This window comes from Podarcis erhardii (assembly GCF_964252035.2).
Source record: "Podarcis erhardii genome assembly, chromosome: 12".
Taxonomy (NCBI): Eukaryota; Metazoa; Chordata; class Lepidosauria; order Squamata; family Lacertidae; genus Podarcis; species Podarcis erhardii.
In genome coordinates this window covers 33,041,767-33,059,941 of record NC_138513.1, presented here as the reverse complement: position 1 = coordinate 33,059,941, position 18,175 = coordinate 33,041,767, and the positions used below count along the sequence as shown (strand labels likewise).

The 18,175-nt window shown below is 39.7% G+C and overlaps 1 protein-coding gene across 2 annotated transcripts in view; it reads right to left on the bottom strand.

Moving 5' to 3' along the window:
• Positions 1-18,175, bottom strand: part of KCNH8 (potassium voltage-gated channel subfamily H member 8) — a 175,608-nt gene that overhangs the window by 115,851 nt on the left and 41,582 nt on the right. For both annotated transcript variants that reach the window (XM_081881916.1, XM_081881917.1), the window contains exon 2: positions 642-875. In XM_081881916.1, the coding sequence (XP_081738042.1) occupies positions 642-875 (234 nt within the window). The remainder of the gene's footprint in view (positions 1-641; positions 876-18,175) is intronic.

Below are 18,175 nucleotides of genomic sequence, written 5' to 3'. Positions count from 1 at the left end.
AGAGCAAGAAGTAATTTTTTCCCCCAGGGGTCCTTCACCTTGCTTTAAAGTGCAGCAGGTTGAAGACTTATTGCACAAAGTTCAGGGCTACCTAGCACCTATTTATTTCAGTATAGGCATGTAACACACCTCGGTATATTTTGCCACGGGTGTCAAAGGTCATTTCAAACATGCGTTTTCATAACTCTGTGACTGAAATGATAATTATCATGTTTGAAAAGAACCTCACAGATCAAGCACTACCGCTCATATTGCATCATCCCACCTCCAGTACAATATTTTTCACTGAGGGTTCTCCCAAGCTCAGCTGACAATTTCAAATAGTGCACAATCAAGTTGTGAAATACAGATTGAATCAGGTGCATTGTGAATTTGTCTCATGAGTTCAAGCTACATGTTACCATAATCATGGGTTAGTATTTGAATACAATCCCTAATTATGGACAATGTGGAAAATAATCTACTTTAAACTGAATTTAACAAAAACTCATAATAAGTTTCACAACTTTAGAGTGTACTTTCATGCATATGCATATATGTGGCCTTCTGAACATTCATATGCAAAATAAATAGTGGTTGTTACATAACCACTGAATAATGGCTACATTCACAGCATGTCTGATGAATGAAATAATACTCACCGTTCTTTTTGTAAAACATGATTTCTCCTTTGAATTCTATCTTTTCTTCCAGTGACTTTTCAATTTGAAGAATCATCTGCTCATTTGTTTCAGCACCATATAAAAATTTACAGCTGCAGCTCTTCTGCATGACTTCCGTTCGTGCAAATCCAGAAAGCTCACAGAAGCCATCGGAACAGTAAACTATGGGGAATCCTTTAGCCACCTGAGCATTTGCAAGGATAAAGTTACTATCTGTAGGGAAGGAAAAAAACACATGGAAGCAAAACATTTATAAAATGGATCACATTGTTCCCAGTACAGTGTAATATTCAGGCTGATTCATTTGATAAAAAGTGATTGTGGTGGAAAACATCCATATACAGTGGTACCTCGGGTTAAGTACTTAATTCATTCTGGAGGCTTGTTATTAACATGAAACTGTTCTTAACCTGAAGCACCACTTTAGCTAATGGGGCCTCCTGCTGCTGCCACACCGCCGGAGCATGATTTCTGTTCTCATCCTTAAGCAAAGTTCTTAACCTGAAGCACTATTTCTGGATTAGCGGAGTCTGTAACCTGAAGCGTATGTAACCCGAGGTACCACTGTAAATCAGATCATATGTTTTACTTCTAAGAGACAACTGGACCACAAAATATAAAGATACTGACTTTTTTGCATTGTGATTTTTTTATTTATTTGTTATATCAGTTATAAAAAGAGATTCATCCACAGCTGATTTTTTTATTTTAACATTCCTTTCCCCCACCCCCATCCAGAAGCACCAAATGTTAATTTAATTACATTTAACTTCTTTTAATTTCAGTTTTTATTCGAAGGTATATTTCCACAAATCAGTATGTATCATTGGAGGTCCATAAGTAGGTTCTATTGATGTTACATACGCAATGAACTATGTCAGGTTGATTGACAAGTAGTGATTTTCCTGTCAAGATATTGACTTTTTTCTTCTCATTAACGCTACAAGTTGGACTTTAGTTAAATTAGTGGCTGTGAGTTTCAGTCATAAACAGTGACATCTGAAAGAAATAGGGCCCTGTCAATCAGATACGCTATTGTTAAATTCCAGCAAACAAATAGACTGTCTTATAAGCAGTAAAGGGAGACGTATGGTTTCTGAATTATGTTGCAGTGAGTAATTTAGTTAGATAATTGTAAGCTGCTGTTTATCTTTCTTTAGCTCTGTGAAACTTCCCATGTCCTATATGCTGTATCTTTTAAGATTTCCAGTACATGCAATCTTCTTCCTGCTTTTGTCCTCTTATAAAGCTTCACAATGTAATGGACATTTTCCTGCTACCCTCTGTCACCTACATTGGGTTGGAGAAGTTTAAATTTAAGAGATGGGTTGCGTACCTTCTTTAGGGATGCTCTTTGAGCACTGTTGTGTGTTGACACTAGTATACAATTGCTCTCTTGCAAACTAAAGTGGAAATTACGGAACAGCAGAAATATAAAAAAGGGCTTTTTTCAGGTATGTGTGCATAAGAGAAGTGAAGTCACAAGGACATGGGGTGGATGGGAAATATGGTATTAATATGCATGACTGATTTATTTTTAATAAGGCTCCCATCATTTTAATAAAGCGCTGAAGTTTACTTTAATAGACTTACTATATTTCAATTCCTGTGAGCTCACTTGCTTGACCTTATCCAATTAAAGCAGTTTCTGGAATTATTCATAACACTTCCTAATAGATTTTATTTGTTCACCTCACATCCGCAATCCAGCTAGGTTCAAGCAATTGTTTGACTCCTCAAACTCCCACTTTTGTTTTACTAAATGGAAAATGAATATCATTACCAGTGTTATGTCTTTGTGTGCTGATTCTGCTGTCAAAACAAAATCAGATTCCCCTACTAGTAAAAGAATTAAAATCATATGCTTGCCATGCAAATTGATGATGTTGCCTCTGTATAAAAGCTAATGATCATGTATCTAAAAAGCATCTGCAGCCTTCAAATTAATTTATTCCTGGGTTTCTTATTGTTTAAAATACAATTACCTACTGCAGAGTCATTCATCCTCTCAGCTAATTCAATGTGAATTACATGAAGCAGAAAAGGAACACTGAATAGATAAAAGGGGATTCTGGGCCACGCTAATTAGCTGCAAAAAGATTTTAATGCCTTCTAGAGCCATGGAAGACCTGTCTAAGGGATACAAACAGAAAAGTCTGTATGTATGGGCAAAATTGTGGCTGCTGATTCTGAATGTCTTAGTAAATAAGCTGGGGCAAACCATCCCCTTACCAGGCATGGGCCTGTGAGAGTTGCTGTTGAACTCCAACTCCCATCAATCCCAGTGAGCATGGATGGGCAAGAATGATGGAATTTGTAACTCAACATCATCTGGAGGGCCAATATTACCCCTTTTCCTAAAGACCATGAGGTGCCAAATGACCAACTTAATTCAGAAATGTTATTTACTTATAGATTGCCTCTTTACAATATGTTTGGGTACTGGAAGGACTTTATAATCCCCTTAAAGGTTTAAAAAGTGGCATAAATGAGAATGAACTGGAGAAACAAACACATCCAACCTCTTTTGCATGTTTTAAGGTAGAGGTGATTGATCTCCAGTTCCCATCAGTCCCTGCTGGCATGGCCAATGGATAAGGATGGTGAGCCGTGTTGGTCTGCCATAGTCAAAACAAAACAAATTCCCTCCAGTAGCACCTTAAAGACCAACTAAGTCAGTTCTTGGTATGAGCTTTCGTGTGCATGCACACTTCTTCAGATACACACATGACTGTATCTGAAGAAGTGTGCATGCACACGAAAGCTCATACCAAGAACTGACTTAGTTGGTCTTTAAGGTGCTACTGGAGGGAATTTGTTTTGTTTTGACTATGGCAGACCAACACGGCTACCTATCTGTAACTGGAACTATGGAAGGCACCACATTGAGCCGCATGAAATGGAAGTCCATCAACCTCACCAAGAAACTTGCACAGGTACAGACTGATATCTTCTTTCTTACTAAATGCAAGAACCTGGACATTATACCCAAGGGTCTTAGAATTAAGAACCCTCTACAATCCACGTATCCCACTGTGTATCTGAAGAAGTGTGCATGCACACCAAAGCTCATACCAAGAACTGACTTAGTTGGTCTTTAAGGTGCTACTGGAGGGAATTTGTTTTGTTTTAAGGATGGTGAGTTATGGTCCAACAATGCCAGAGGACCACTCCTTTCCCCCACAGCTGTTTTAAGGCCTTCCCTAGGCTGTTGCCTCTGCTTCCCTATCATAGATTCCAGAGCTATGCTTCCTTGGTTTCAATTTCATTCGTAATACATACTTAATGCATCTAGCACACTGTAGGCTCTAAATAAATGATAGCGTTCATGGTAATTAAGCACTACTACCTACAGGACTTGTGAAAATGTAAATATAAGGCTTGTTTTATTAAAATATCTGGCCTTACTTGGCATGATGCTTAATTTCTTTTCCTCTAAGAAGATTGCACTGTCTAAAATTAAACTTATACATCTTTGTGGGAAATATACCTAAGGGCCTAACTGCTTGTTCAATAAAAGTTATATGGGAACCCAGGTGAACCCAGTTTAGGAGAGGGATTTGGAATGGGAAAGAAAGGATGGAGGCAACCATGATAAACATTGCTTTGAATCATTGGTGTGTCTTTTAAAACAATAAAAAAGAATTATATATTTTTATAGCAGTATATTTTTATATGCAAATAAAATTCCTGTACCAGCTATGTAAAATTTTGTTACAATTTTCCAGCCAATGAAACCAGATATCGCAGGAATAACATTAAACAGAAACCAAAAAACTGTAAAGAAAAGTTTAAGGGGAGAATCTTGCTCCAACCCACATATAAGTCCATAAGTCCATACTGGTTGAATCAACCCCCCCCCCATATTGTCAGGAAAGCTGTGTTTAATGTCTGGACAAGATATATAGACCTATTGGAAAACAAGACCCCAAGGTGGCTATCACCTATGGAGGCTAAGGCTTTGAAAAAACTCAATATGGAGGCCAAGTGGCCGAAATATTGGGAGATACTAGAACAAGATCGAGACACATTGAGATTGCAGAGTTTTGAGAAACTAAAAGATAAAGTGCGAGATTGGTTACACTACCATCAAATTAGAGAGGCCTTTAACTTGGATAAAAAAATCGGCTTCCAGGTGGAAAAATCGAAATTAGAAACAGAATTGTTAGAACCTAAAACTAAGATACTTTCGAGAATGTACAACTTGCTGCTAAAATGGAATACTCAGGATGAAACAGTTAAATCAGCTATGATTAAATGGGCACAGGACATTGGTCATAACATTATGTTTGCTGACTGGGAAAAGTTGTGGACCACTGATATGAAGTTTACGGCATGTAATGCCTTAAGAGAAAATACTATGAAAATGATCTATAGATGGTACATGACCCCAGTCAAGCTTGCAAAAATTTATCACCTGCCTGATAACAAATGCTGGAAATGTAAAGAAACTGACGGAACATTCTTTCATCTTTGGTGGACATGCCCAAGGGTTAAGGCCTTCTGGGAAATGATATATAATGAACTAAAAAAGGTATTTAAGTTTACCTTTCCTAAGAAACCAGAGGCCTTCCTTCTGGGCATTGTCGGCCAATTGGTGCCAAAGAAAGACAGAACATTCTTTATGTATGTAACAACTGCAGCAAGAATACTCATCGCAAAGTATTGGAAGACACAAGATTTGCCCACCCTGGAAGAATGGCAGATGCAAGTGATCGACTATATGGAACTGGCAGAAATGACTGGCAGAATCCGAGACCTGGGAGAAGAGTCGGTGGAAGAGGACTGGAAGAAGTTCAAAGAATATCTCCAAAAACACTGTAAAATGTTTGAATGTTAAAATGATGTTGGATATAAAGAGAATAGGGCATCAGTGACATGGTAAAAAGAAATATGTAAAAAGGTTTTGAAGAAAAAAGGGGTAAGACCAGATTATTATTATGTCGAGACTAAACAAATGATATAAAGGAATAAGTTATAAAGAACATGTGATAAATGGTTTTAAAAGGAAAGGAAACCAAAGGCATAATAGGTTGAAATGTACAATATTGAATAAGACTGGAAAGAGGGTAGGGAATTGCTGAATTTGATTGTGTAAAGGGGAACACAGAAAAGGGAGATGTGAGGAAGTCAGGAAAGAGGGTTATAAAGACAGCAAGTAAGAAATAGTTCTTTCTTTGTTTTTTGTTTTGTTTTTCTGATTATCTCTTCTTTTTTTCACTTTTGAACTGTGTTGGTTTTGATTGTTTTTCTTCTTTGTTCTTTCTGATTGTGATATTTGTTTTATTATGCAAAACCTTAATATATATCTTTAAAAAAAAACAAAAACATACTGGTTGAATCAACAAATCAGCTTATTTTAGAGGGGAGGTATGAGGGGGAGCTTATAACATGATTTCTAAACTGCCTTTCAGGAGATACCTCACAAAGCAGTGTACAATTCTTAATGCAAACATAATAACATGCAAGATCATCCATTTAAAAACACATATACCTCTTAAAATGCACAGTACAAATTAATCCAAGCACAGTTTAAAAACTACTAAAGATGGAACAAGTGAAACTGAATAGGAGTATGTGTCCCACCAGCCACTGCCTCCAGCATACCCACTTGCAGACTTTGGAGAAGTCCCTGCTCCAGCAGGAAGGCTGAAAAGCCAGCACTATGTGAGAAGGAACTGAGGGCAGGCCACAATTTGTCCCCCCCCCCCCCGGAAGTGGGCCCAGATGGTGCTCATTGGCCGGCTAAGCCCATCCCTGGAGAACACTTGCCCAAGACATGTTGCCAATGGCCAAGTGCAGGCAGGCAGACCACACAACCCTACCATTCACTGGATCACTGACGTGGCCCATGGTCCGGCCGCAACACCACACGCCATAGAAGGTGAGCAGACTTAGGTTTAGTAAGCCACTCTGATAATATTATGGAAGGGCGGGATGAAAATCTTCCTAATAAATATTTGAGAAATTAAATAAGAAGACTTCCTGTCATACTTTCAATAAAAAACAGAGTGAAGCCAGTGCAGTGCCTTGCCACATGCTATGGCTATTAATAAGTGTGTGCACATATGACATACAGTATTTGTATGTGTATAAGACAATGCTTTTTGCTAAAAAAAAAAATTGGGTGTCGTCTTATACGCAGATAATGAATGCGGGGGGGCGGGATGTGCGATTAATGGCAGCAGCAAACAGGAGATTGGCAGCGGCGATTGGGTGGGTGATTGGTGGCTGCGGCAAGGCCTGCTGGTGATTGGCTGTGGCTGTGGCAATTGGGCAGACAATTGGCGGCTGCAGCAAGTGGGTGGGTGGGCTGTTGGTGGCAGCAAGCAGGCGATTGGTGGCTGCTGCAAGGTGTGCAATTGGCAGTGGCGGGCAGGTGGGTGACTTCCCCCACACTCCCCAAAAACTAAACAACTTAATTTCTTAATTTTGGGTTTTAAAAAATAGGAGTCATCTTATACATGGGGGCATCTTATACACAGAAAAATACGGTATTTGGAAAGGCACTTTGGAAGACATTATGAGATACTAATTACTGTCACGCATACCAGTCTGCCTCCAAAATCAACAGTGAAGGTTCTTCTCATGTGCCCGCTTTTGAGATCAGTTATTCTAAAAAACATGTGGGTGAGGGCCTTTTCTGTAGTGGGTCCTTGTCCCTGGAACACATTATCGGGTGAGATCCCCTCCCCTGCAACATTTCTGCAACGAAAATAGGGACATCCTATTCCATACTCTCCAACATTTCTCCAGTAATTAATGGATTTCAGAAGGACCCTTTGTTTTCACTAGCCTTTTCCTGAGCTTCTTTTTCTGAAATTGTTTTCCTCAGATAATTTTTTGGCTAGATGACAGGTGGCCTAAAAGGTTTTTAAAGTAGACAAATGCTTTAGTACACTGAATCTCCTGCATAACTGAGGTTCTATGATGACTATAAAATTTGAAATAAATCTTTTTAAACTACAGTGGTACCTCTGGTTAAGAACTTAATTCGTTCTGGAGGTCTGTTCTTAACCTGAAACTGTTCTTAACATGAAGCACCACTTTAGGTAATGGGGCCTCCTGCTGCCGCCACGCCACCACTGCACGATTTCTGTTCTCATCCTGAGGTAAAGTTCTTAACCTGAGGTACTACTTCCAGGTTAGCGGAGTTTGTAACCTGAAGCGTTTGTAACCCGAGGTACCACTGTACATTCAAACTTCACACCATGGGATTAAGGCTATCATTAGCTACCAATCTTTACTATAAACCAGCCTTCACCAACCTAGTGCCTTCCAGATGTTTTGGACTTCCAGATGAACTCCCATAATCCCCATCCAGCACTGTTATAGATAAGCTATATGACAAAGGAAGTGAAGTTTCAAAAATGCACTCAACAGCACTGCTAACTAGGAAGATCATAAATTTTGTGCAGATCTGTTTCTTTCTGAACTATTTATGGAATGAGTTAATCATGATATTTACTAGCAGGTGAAGCTTGATTTTAGTTAGAAAACTACAGTATCTCACACTATTAAGCAAATAATACTCAGAACCCATTGAGACACTTGAACTTTACATCCAGTAATTAATTTACATCCATTTATTTCAATGGGTCTTCTCTGAGCATCACTTAATGCTTAAATAATCCTAGAATAAAAACATTTGTTTTTCTCTTTCTTCTTTAGATGCCAGTTTGTTTTCATGAATGGCAACACTTCTATTAGAGCTGCTAATTTGATTACATAATTTTGTTCCACAGTTGTTAACAGTTGGGTGGTTGTGAAACTCTTTTTCAGCTGTTAAATATTGATGCAAAGTGTAGAGCAGTACACATATATAATATAATTTTCCTTATATAGCAGTAAACTAAGATGCAATTCAATCATACAGCTGTTCAACGTTTTCCTCACAACTATAGTGTGTGGCATTTGTTTTACAACTGCTGTCAGAAATTTGCTATGGTTCCTCAAAGTTGTTAATTGTGGGCAACATTTCTTTTACAGCTATATGCAGTTATTCAACATTTCTTTTGCAGTTATTCTTCTTTCTTACAGCTGTTGTTTTCAGGCAAAATATAATGTTTATTCCATAGGTGCTAATTGGTAACAATCACAGACAAATCACAGACTTTTAAATCACAGACAAATGACAATGTTTTCTTATTACTGTTAGATATGAGCAAGTGGAATACTGTATATCTCTCAAAGCTGTAGATTGTGAGTAAAGTGGAAGATTTAGTGGGCAAGTGAGATATTTCTTCCACAGCTCTAGCCCGTGAACAAAGTGGAGTATGTACAATTCTATCATTCTTATGTATTTCACATCTAATAAATGTTCGGGGGGAGGGAATCAGTATTTCTGCAAGCAGAAATATCAGAGACAGAATTAGGAAACGTTAGATTAGAATGAAATCAATGGACTTGCATAACCTAACTCAATTGATTTCAACAGGTCTACTGAGTAAGATTTAGTTGGGTATTATCTAAGAGGTGGCTATTATTATTATCATAATTATTAACTATTGACTTCAATTTAATTTGGTTAATATTACAATGATAGCAACTGACATTTTAATGTTAAATGACATTTAGGAGAAACGAATCTTGCAGAGGTCTACATCTCTAATCCCACCAGTCTGGGCAGTTCTCTCCAGTTTAATCCGATGCAATAATAGAATTCACAGAAGAATTAATTATAGATGGGAGTGCAGTACAAGGTGTTTCCACCCATTTTTGTGATTTCCTCCTCCCAGTGCTGCCCCCTTTCCCAAATCCCAGGCCTATGTTGAGAGCCCTTGAGTGATCATAAGAGGCTGCCCAATGGTGCAGAGGAATGGGAAATCTTTGGCCTTCCAGATGCTGCTGAACTGCAACTCCCATCATCCCTGGTCATTGCCTGAGCTACACAGAATATAACAGGCAGGAAACCACAGCTGGAATGAGGCAAAGCCAAGTGATTCTTCAAGCTTTTATCAAAATGAAAGAAAGACAATGGGAGCCTTGGGAGCCACAACTCCCTTCATGAGTTATATACTGTCTAATAATGAAAGCTAAGCCTTAATGCTCAAACAAGCCCATAACAATTTGACATCCTTGGGCTCCCATCAACAGCAAAATAACATTTCTTGCTGCCTACATTGTTCGGCAATAACCTGGCATTTGGTGGAAGTGGAGAAGAGAAATCGCTCACTCTCTGCTGTGTGTTTTTTTTCCAGGGGAACAAGCAAGGCTGTGTGGGCGTCCTATCGGGAGGAGATCGACTGACCACAGCAGGAGCAAGAGAGAAAGCATTCTTCAGGATGAGGTAGGGAAGCACTGCCTTTAATCAAAGTAATTATCCAGCGAATCAATAATGGGTCAACACCGCAATAAAGGAACAGGCTGAGACTTGCTCAAAGGAAACAGAAAGCCTTTCTTCACAATTCATGTTAATCTAGTTAAGTCTTTCCACTCAAGACACCTAAACAAGGCTGTCACTCACGCACACACCACAAGAAGAGGCTTGATGGATCCTCTTCTGCCTCTTTTCTTACATTGTAAAACTTTCATTGGGCCCAATTATCTTTTTATGTGGTAGAATCAGCAATTTTTGCAATGTCAGCTTCGTCAAGTGTTCTGTTAAGAGCTGGTATTAAATATCATATTTCTGAGAAGACAATCTTATTCAAGTTAGTGCAGTGGCTGATTGACAAATCAAGAAGTCCTTGGTTTGAATCTTGCCTCTCCCAAGGTGGCCTTAGGCAAGCCATTATCAATCACTCTTCGTGCTTTCCCACATCGGGTGCCCTCTAGCTGCTTGGACTACAGTTCTCATTATTTCTTATCACTAGCCATGTTGACCAGGGCTGATACAAGCTTTAGTTCATTTTTTATATAATATATTTATTTTTACATTTACAGTCGTACCTTGGAAGTCGAATGGAATCCATTCCGGAAGTCCGTTCAACTTCCAAAACGTTCAGAAACCAAAGCGCAGCCGGATGTCTGGCTTCTGAAAATCGTTCAAAAACCAGAACACTCAATTCTGTGTTTTGATCGTTTGGGAGCCAATTTGTTTGGGAGCCAAGGTGTTTGAGATCCAAGGTACAACTGTATATCCCATCTTTTCTCCAAGATGGCGGCCTCTTTGCAACTAGCAACGAGATCTGGGTAACCACTTCTTAAATGGGCTTGTTCTACAACAGATCACCACATTTTTTTTTATATATATATATATATATATATATATATATATATATATATGCTTTCGTAGATTTTCACGGGTACAGGAATGCAGGTTTTGGTGTCCTCGGGTGTCTTCCCGTGTAAAAGTTGGGGTGTCTAGGCGACGTTTCGACGATTAAGGAACAAAAGAAGGAAAATTAAGGAACAAAAGAAGAAAAGGCACACTAGCCTGGGAACTTCCTCTCTGCCCAGAACATTGGAGGCTATACACCACACCCCCTCTACAGTATTTATAGGAACTCAAACACTGAGATCCTGCTCTGTTCCAGTAACAAGAAGCCGAAAGCACCAGCCTGAAGATGACGAGTGAGACCTCGTCGAAACGTCGCCTAGACACCCCAACTTTTACACGGGAAGACACCCGAGGACACCAAAACCTGCATATATATATATATATATATATATATATATATATATATATATACCGCTACATCTCAGATTTTGATTAAAATTGTTGCACATCTCACATGTCAAAGTCACTGGTGTGAATAAAAAATTCCTATGCCTTATAATTTTTGACTTTTGGAGATGAAAATTATGGAAATGTTATATATATGCATCACAGAATGATGAAATAAATGATAGAAAAGACCGCAGTCAATATAATATTTTATTTTAGACACCTATGAGAACACATACTACATGAAGCACATTTTTCAAAATACTCTTTTTTCTAGTTTTTCAAGCAGCATATTCATGTACAGTTTCGTCATATGAGAGCTTCCTTGCAATGTCATTTTCTAGAGAGAGACAATATACATAAAGAATTTAAGTATTCTTTAGTCATTTAGCTGTTGCTCACAAAAAAGCTGAAGAATTTATACACATTGCATTTTGGGTGGTGTGTTTTCTTCTGTGTTCTGGGATTTCCTAAGGTGCAAATATTATTTGAACTGATAATTTACTGTGACACTCCACCTTTGCAACATCTGTGCTACTGACTCAAACTTTGGGATTGTTGAAATACACACAGAGAGAGCACCAATTTGAGTTATGTGACTCAAATTGGGTGTACTGGACCCCAAAATGTGGACTAAAGTCTCTTCTGGGACCCTCTCAGGATTAGGGGCCCTGAAGTTTAACCTTTATTAGTTTCATAGTAGATTGACAACTGCTCATCTTCACCAACCACTCAATTCTAGTTTGATGCAAACTGGAGAAAGGCAGCGAAGATTACTTGTTCTTCTTAGGAACAAGAAGACATAGTTCTCAACCACGTGCCCTCTGTGCCTGACCCCAAAACAGCCCTTGGTTATATCCAGATGGTAGTCTTGAAGGTTATCCAGTTCTCAAAGACAAATACCCTGTCTTGCAGTGATTTGTCCTTGCCTGTCCCCCAACATATTCATACTGTGGTTTTTTAGTGGATTTGGACCAGCACAGGCTGTGCAGTCGTCATAGTTCCACACTGCTACACTAGCACTAAAAGAAGATATTTCTTTTTATAAATATGTGCCCTGTAGTGGGCTTAATTCCCTTTTGACCAAATGCCACCCCCAAAGTACGGAATCTGCTATCTGAATTATCTGTACACATTCTTAGTGCAGATGTTGGGTTGGAGAGCAGCACACTCAAGAACCAGCATGTTGATTATGCGTATAATAACTATTCTTGTAAGGATTCTTTATTTATTTAACATGCTGAACTCAGCACTCAACAAAAATAGTTACAACTCCTGTCCTCAGGCTTGCAAAGATTAGGGAAAGATTATTATTTGCTAAAATGCCAACGTAGTATTGTTGATTGGCATGCTTTAAAAAGCATGGATTTGAACTGAATGAAATATTTTGGATGGTTGGTAATTTTTCTGCTTCTACCCGTTACACTAAATGATTCAGACATTATTTAATAAAAATGTGATAATAGTTTTTATTTTGCATGTCTTCATATTTCTAGAAAGTGTTTCCAATCCACAAGTTTTATTCTAATAATAAACAACGGTAGCAAAGTTAAGGAAATTTGTTTTGCACAGTATTTTAATAGTAGTGAACTACCCTCTAGAGTCTCCTTCAATCAAAACACAAAACACAAGCTGCTGTAGCTAAGATCTACCCTCTCTCCTGAAGGCCAGTCTTATACACGTGTGCCCAGAAATAACTCCCACTGTATTCAATGGGATTTACTATCATCTATCTATATAAATTAAGGGACACAGGTGGTGCTGTGGGTTAAACCACAGAGTCTAGGATTTGCTGATCAGAAGGTCAGCGGTTTGAATCCCTGCAACGGGGTGAGCTCCCATTGCTCGGTCCCAGCTCCTGCCAACCTAGCAGTTTGAAAGCACGTCAAAGTGCAAGTAGATAAATAGGTACCACTCCAGCGGGAAGGTAAACGGCATTTCCGTGCACTGCTCTGGTTTGCCAGAAGCGGCTTATTCATGCTGGCCACATGACCCGGAAGCTGTACACCGGCTCCCTCAGCCAAAAAAGCGAGATGAGCGCCGCAACCCTAGAGTCGGTCACGACTGGACCTAATGGTCAGGGGTCCCTTTACCTTTACCGTTCTCTATATAAATTAGAATCATAGAATTGTACAAAGGTCATCAATCCACTGCAATGCAGGAATATTTTGCCCAACAAGGGGCTAGGACCCATGACCCTGAAATTAAGAGTCTAATTATTACTATTCATTAAATTTGCTAATCACTTTATCTTGCCCAGGGCAACCCAAAGTGACTCAATTATCATGAGTTAAACTTATTAGCTGCTTGTTACCCAAAAGGTTTCCAAGCCACTTACATTAAAAAAACATAAACATAAATACATTATACCACCTGGATAACTCAGTTGGTTAGAGTGTGGTGCTGATAATGCCAAAGTTGCACGCTCAATCCCTGTATGGGACAGCTGCATATTCCTGCATAGCAGGGGGTTGGAATAGATGACCCGCAGGGTCCCTTCCAACTCTACAATTCTATATGGGGGTGGGGGAGGGGAAAGAAAATATCATCTAAAACTTTAGTGCTTTTTCATATGCTGTACCAAAAACAGCCTCACATAACAGCCATAGGAAGCTTCAGAAGCACACCAACAACAGCACAGAATTAGCTCAGGCCTCTAGGGAAAGGCAAGTCTACAATTGGCACCTAAAAGATATCAGCAAGGATGCTAGACTGACTTTACTGTGCAAGTGGACCTCATAATGTGTACAGTGAATGAACGTAAGTCTGAAGTCTTAGGCATTGCTTCATATATTACATATTAAAAGATGTACAGCAAATACAGTTGCAATTGAAATTATTGAACCTCCATTGCAAATCAGGCTTCTTAGCAAAATTTACAGACTTTCAGCTGTTTGCAATGAGCAAATCAAACAAAAGCAATTGAAATAGCTCAACACAATGGATACTTCAAGCGGTTCCCCCAAACTCAGCTGAAATTGCAACTCTGGTGCATTGGACTCCTGCCAGTCTTCAGCCTTTACACTGAACAGCTGAGGCAAATCTGCTCCTCCTCCACAATGAACAGGGAAGGATTGTCGATAGAGCGTGAAACAGCCCTTTGAATGTTCTTAAACAACCAGAGGAGGCGGGTGTCAAAGTTTAAACTATACATGTTGTTGTTGTTGTTGTTGTTGTTGTTTAGTCGTTTAGTCGTGTCTGACTCTTCGTGACCCCATGGACCAGAGCACACCAGGCACTTCTGTCTTCCACTGCCTCCCGCAGTTTGGTCAAACTCATGCTGGTAGCTTCGAGAACACAGTCCAACCAGCTCATCCTCTGTCGTCCCCTTCTCCTTGTGGCCTCCATCTTTCCCAGCATCAGGGTCTTTTCCAGGGAGTCTTCTCTTCTCATGAGGTGGCCAAAGTATTGGAGCCTCAGCTTCAGGATCTGTCCTTCCAGTGAGCACTCAGGGCTGATTTCCTTAAAAATGGAGAGGTTTGATCTTCTTGCAGTCCATGGGACTCTCAAGAGTCTCCTCCAGCACCACAATTCAAAAGCATCAATTCTTTGGCGATCAGCCTTCTTTATGGTCCAGCTTTTACTTTCATACATCACTACTGGGAAAACCATAGCTTTTACTATATGGACCTTTGTTGGCAAGGTGATGTCTCTACTTTTTAAGATGCTGTCTAGGTTTGTCAAAACTATACATAGGTCCTGCCTTATAAATGTTTGCTATGCAAAAAAAATAAAAAAAATCACTTTTCCAAAGAATCAGGACCCAAATCTCAAGATACGCACTGCAGATTCAGATGTCTGAACAGAAAACATTTTTTACTTCCTAGTTTACCCTTTGCTGATTGGCTGAGGAACAGAGGGAGAGAGGGAGGTGGAGCAATCAGACAAACCAGAGAGCATTTCTTAATGGGATTTTCCTGGGCTTCTCCCTGCATTTTGGGTTCAAAATCCCATGGTGGGGAATGCATTGGAAAATCTTCCTGTAGGAATAAATGGAAATCATTGACTCGTTATGAGAAAGCTCACCTAACAAATGATTTCCAGGCAATGCATTGTGTTTGTAGAGTGGTGGCTGCGTGTCTATGGAAGGGATGCAGCATTCAATAATGGACTTTTCCACACAGAGCATCTACTTTTCAGCCATAAAACAGATGCGCAGGAGGAAAGAGTATTCTCCAAATTTGTTTATCAAAGCATTTCTCAGGACGCAGAATTTGCTGGTGGTTCAGCAGTATTGCCAACACTTCATTGGCTCTTGCCTTTGCCTACAGCAATTATGTCAGCCTCAATTTTCTTAAAGCATTGGGCTTGTTGTCTTTGAAGTGATTCTAAATATTCCCGAGGCCTTATTCTCTTCTTGTTGGTGCTGGATGACAAAAGCCTTCAATGCCACAGGAAGAAGAAAAATCTATGATAACATAAGCATAAAATTCAAGATCAAGATCCCCCGCCCATTTCATGCATTATGCATTAGACACTTGAAGAAAATAAAATATATGGGCCACAAATGTAAACAATTCTGTGTGCATTACCTGCATTTAATATAATGGCCTTCGACAGTGGAATTTGCTGCCAAGGAGTGTGGTGGAGTCTCCTTCTTTGGAGGTCTTTAAGCAGAGGCTTGACAACCATATGTCAGGAGTGCTCTGATGCTGTTTCCTGCTTGGCAGGAGGTTGGACTCGATGGCCCTTGTGGTCTCTTCCAACTCTATGATTCTATGATTCTATGATTCTAGACCAAGTGGAAACAGCATCATTTCAAAGGAAGAGTCATAGCTCAGCATCAGAGCAGGTGATTTGCCAAAAGGCTCGAGATTAATTTCTAGGAATAATTTTCTAGGGGAAAGAGTCTTGTCTGAAACCTATGACAGCCACAGGCGGTCAATGTAGACAATACTGCTGGATGGACCAATAGTCTGGCTAGGTATTCGGAAACTTCCTGTGATCCTAGGTGTACAGTCCAGGAACATCTGATGCTGAAATTTAGCAGATATGGTCCTAATCAGGAGCCTGACTTAATAAGTTAGTTAGTTCAGGCTCCTGATTTACTAACTTATTTATCTCATATGAAAAACAGCACACAGTTTCTTCCTTTTTCATTCAGGCAACTCCCCATTTACACAGAGGTTACATTCTGACACCCCACAAGCAGAAGTGAAAATTGCATAAGGGGGGAAGCAGCCCTAAATGCCCCTCCCTGCCACTCTCCCTCCTCAATCCAGATCAAAAATACTGCACGAAAAATATCCACAACTGGAAGTGAAGCTCTAGGGCTCGCAGGAGACTAGAGGATGCACAGGAAAGCGGCTGCTGTTGCTGCTGCGGTATCTCACACACCAGCTGTTAGGCGGGGAGGCTGAGCAGCCTAAACAAAATCCTTCTGTACCTCCAGTCTCGGCCCTCACTGAAGTCCTCTTCGGGCTCTAGGAAGGTTCTCCTTGTGAGGTGCAAGGACTCTGCAGCTCTTCCCCTCCATTTCTGGGTATGAAGTAAATTATTTAATTGTTTCCTGATGCTGCGTATATATGCAAGTCAGTTGTGAGCAAGGGGGGGTGGGGTGGGGTGTATCAATTCTGTCATTTGTATTGATGTAAACCTCTGGAACGCATTTTGTATGGCTAAGCACTTAGCTCCATCATAAGTATATCACATTTTATTTTATTGCTATGGCTAGTGGCTAATGCAAATAAACTGTGTGTGTGTGTGTGTGTGTGTGTGTGTGTGTGTGTGTGTGTGCGCGCGCGCGCGCCTGTATTTTGTTCTATGGGATTGATAATTCAATCATGAAGCAAAGATTACCAGTAAAACTCTTTAGGCAGCAATAATTTACAAAGTTCATTTTAAACGTAGTGAAATGATTCATTAAGAACTAGTGCAGAGAAGACTGGGATCACAATTAATCCAGTCCCACCCACCCCAATATTCATGATACCAGTCATTACTGTGGTTGCAGCTTTCCTTTTAATTGGCTGAAAGTGAAATGGAGTTTCCACACAGCACTACATTATCCAGCAATTCCCTTCCCCATGGCTGAGATCTTTATGCGATCATAACTCACAAATAATGTCCATTAAGGAAAGGTACTGCCCAATGTTAATTATGACTGGGAATTGTTCTTGAGACATGCCCACTGAAGACTTCATTACATCATACTCAGTTGATGGGGTGTTGCAGAGCAATCCAACCTCCTAATTTGCTGTTCTGGAGAAGATGTGGAGGTATCCTTCCACCTGTCTCTGCCACTGCCAAAAAGTTACTTCGTTATTTTATTTTGTTATTTTAAGTTTGATTAAATATATTGATTAAATATATTTTCTCCTTTTCATTTTTAAAAAAATAGAAAACAGAATTACAGTTGCTGCTGGTGGTTTAAACACTTCAATATTAAACAATGCATTGTTCTACTGATAGTATTGCTCAGAAATTAAGGAGGGGAGCAGTTTCTAAAAATATATTCCTTTTTTACTGGTCCTGCTCCTTTTGTTGCTTCCTGTGAATGAAGGCTTCAGAATTAGTGATGAATGGTCTTGTAAATGTCCCTTGAATACCCCGCCCCCCTATTCTGGAGGTAACAAAAGCTTTACAGTGGTACCTCGGGTTAAGTACTTAATTCGTTCTGGAGGTCCGTTCTTAACCTGAAACTGTTCTTAACCTGAAGCACCACTTTAGCTAATGGGGCCTCCCACTGCCGCCGTGCCGCCAAAGCACAATTTCTGTTCTCATCCTGAAGCAAAGTTTTTAACCTGAAGCACTATTTCTGGGTTAGCGGAGTCTGTAACCTGAAGCGTATGTAACCTGAAGTACCACTGTACTTGGCTATTTCCTATCTCTATCTCTTTGCATTTTTTTACAGTAAATTTTGATCTAAAACTGAACAGAAAAAAGTAATGCTAAGGAACTAATA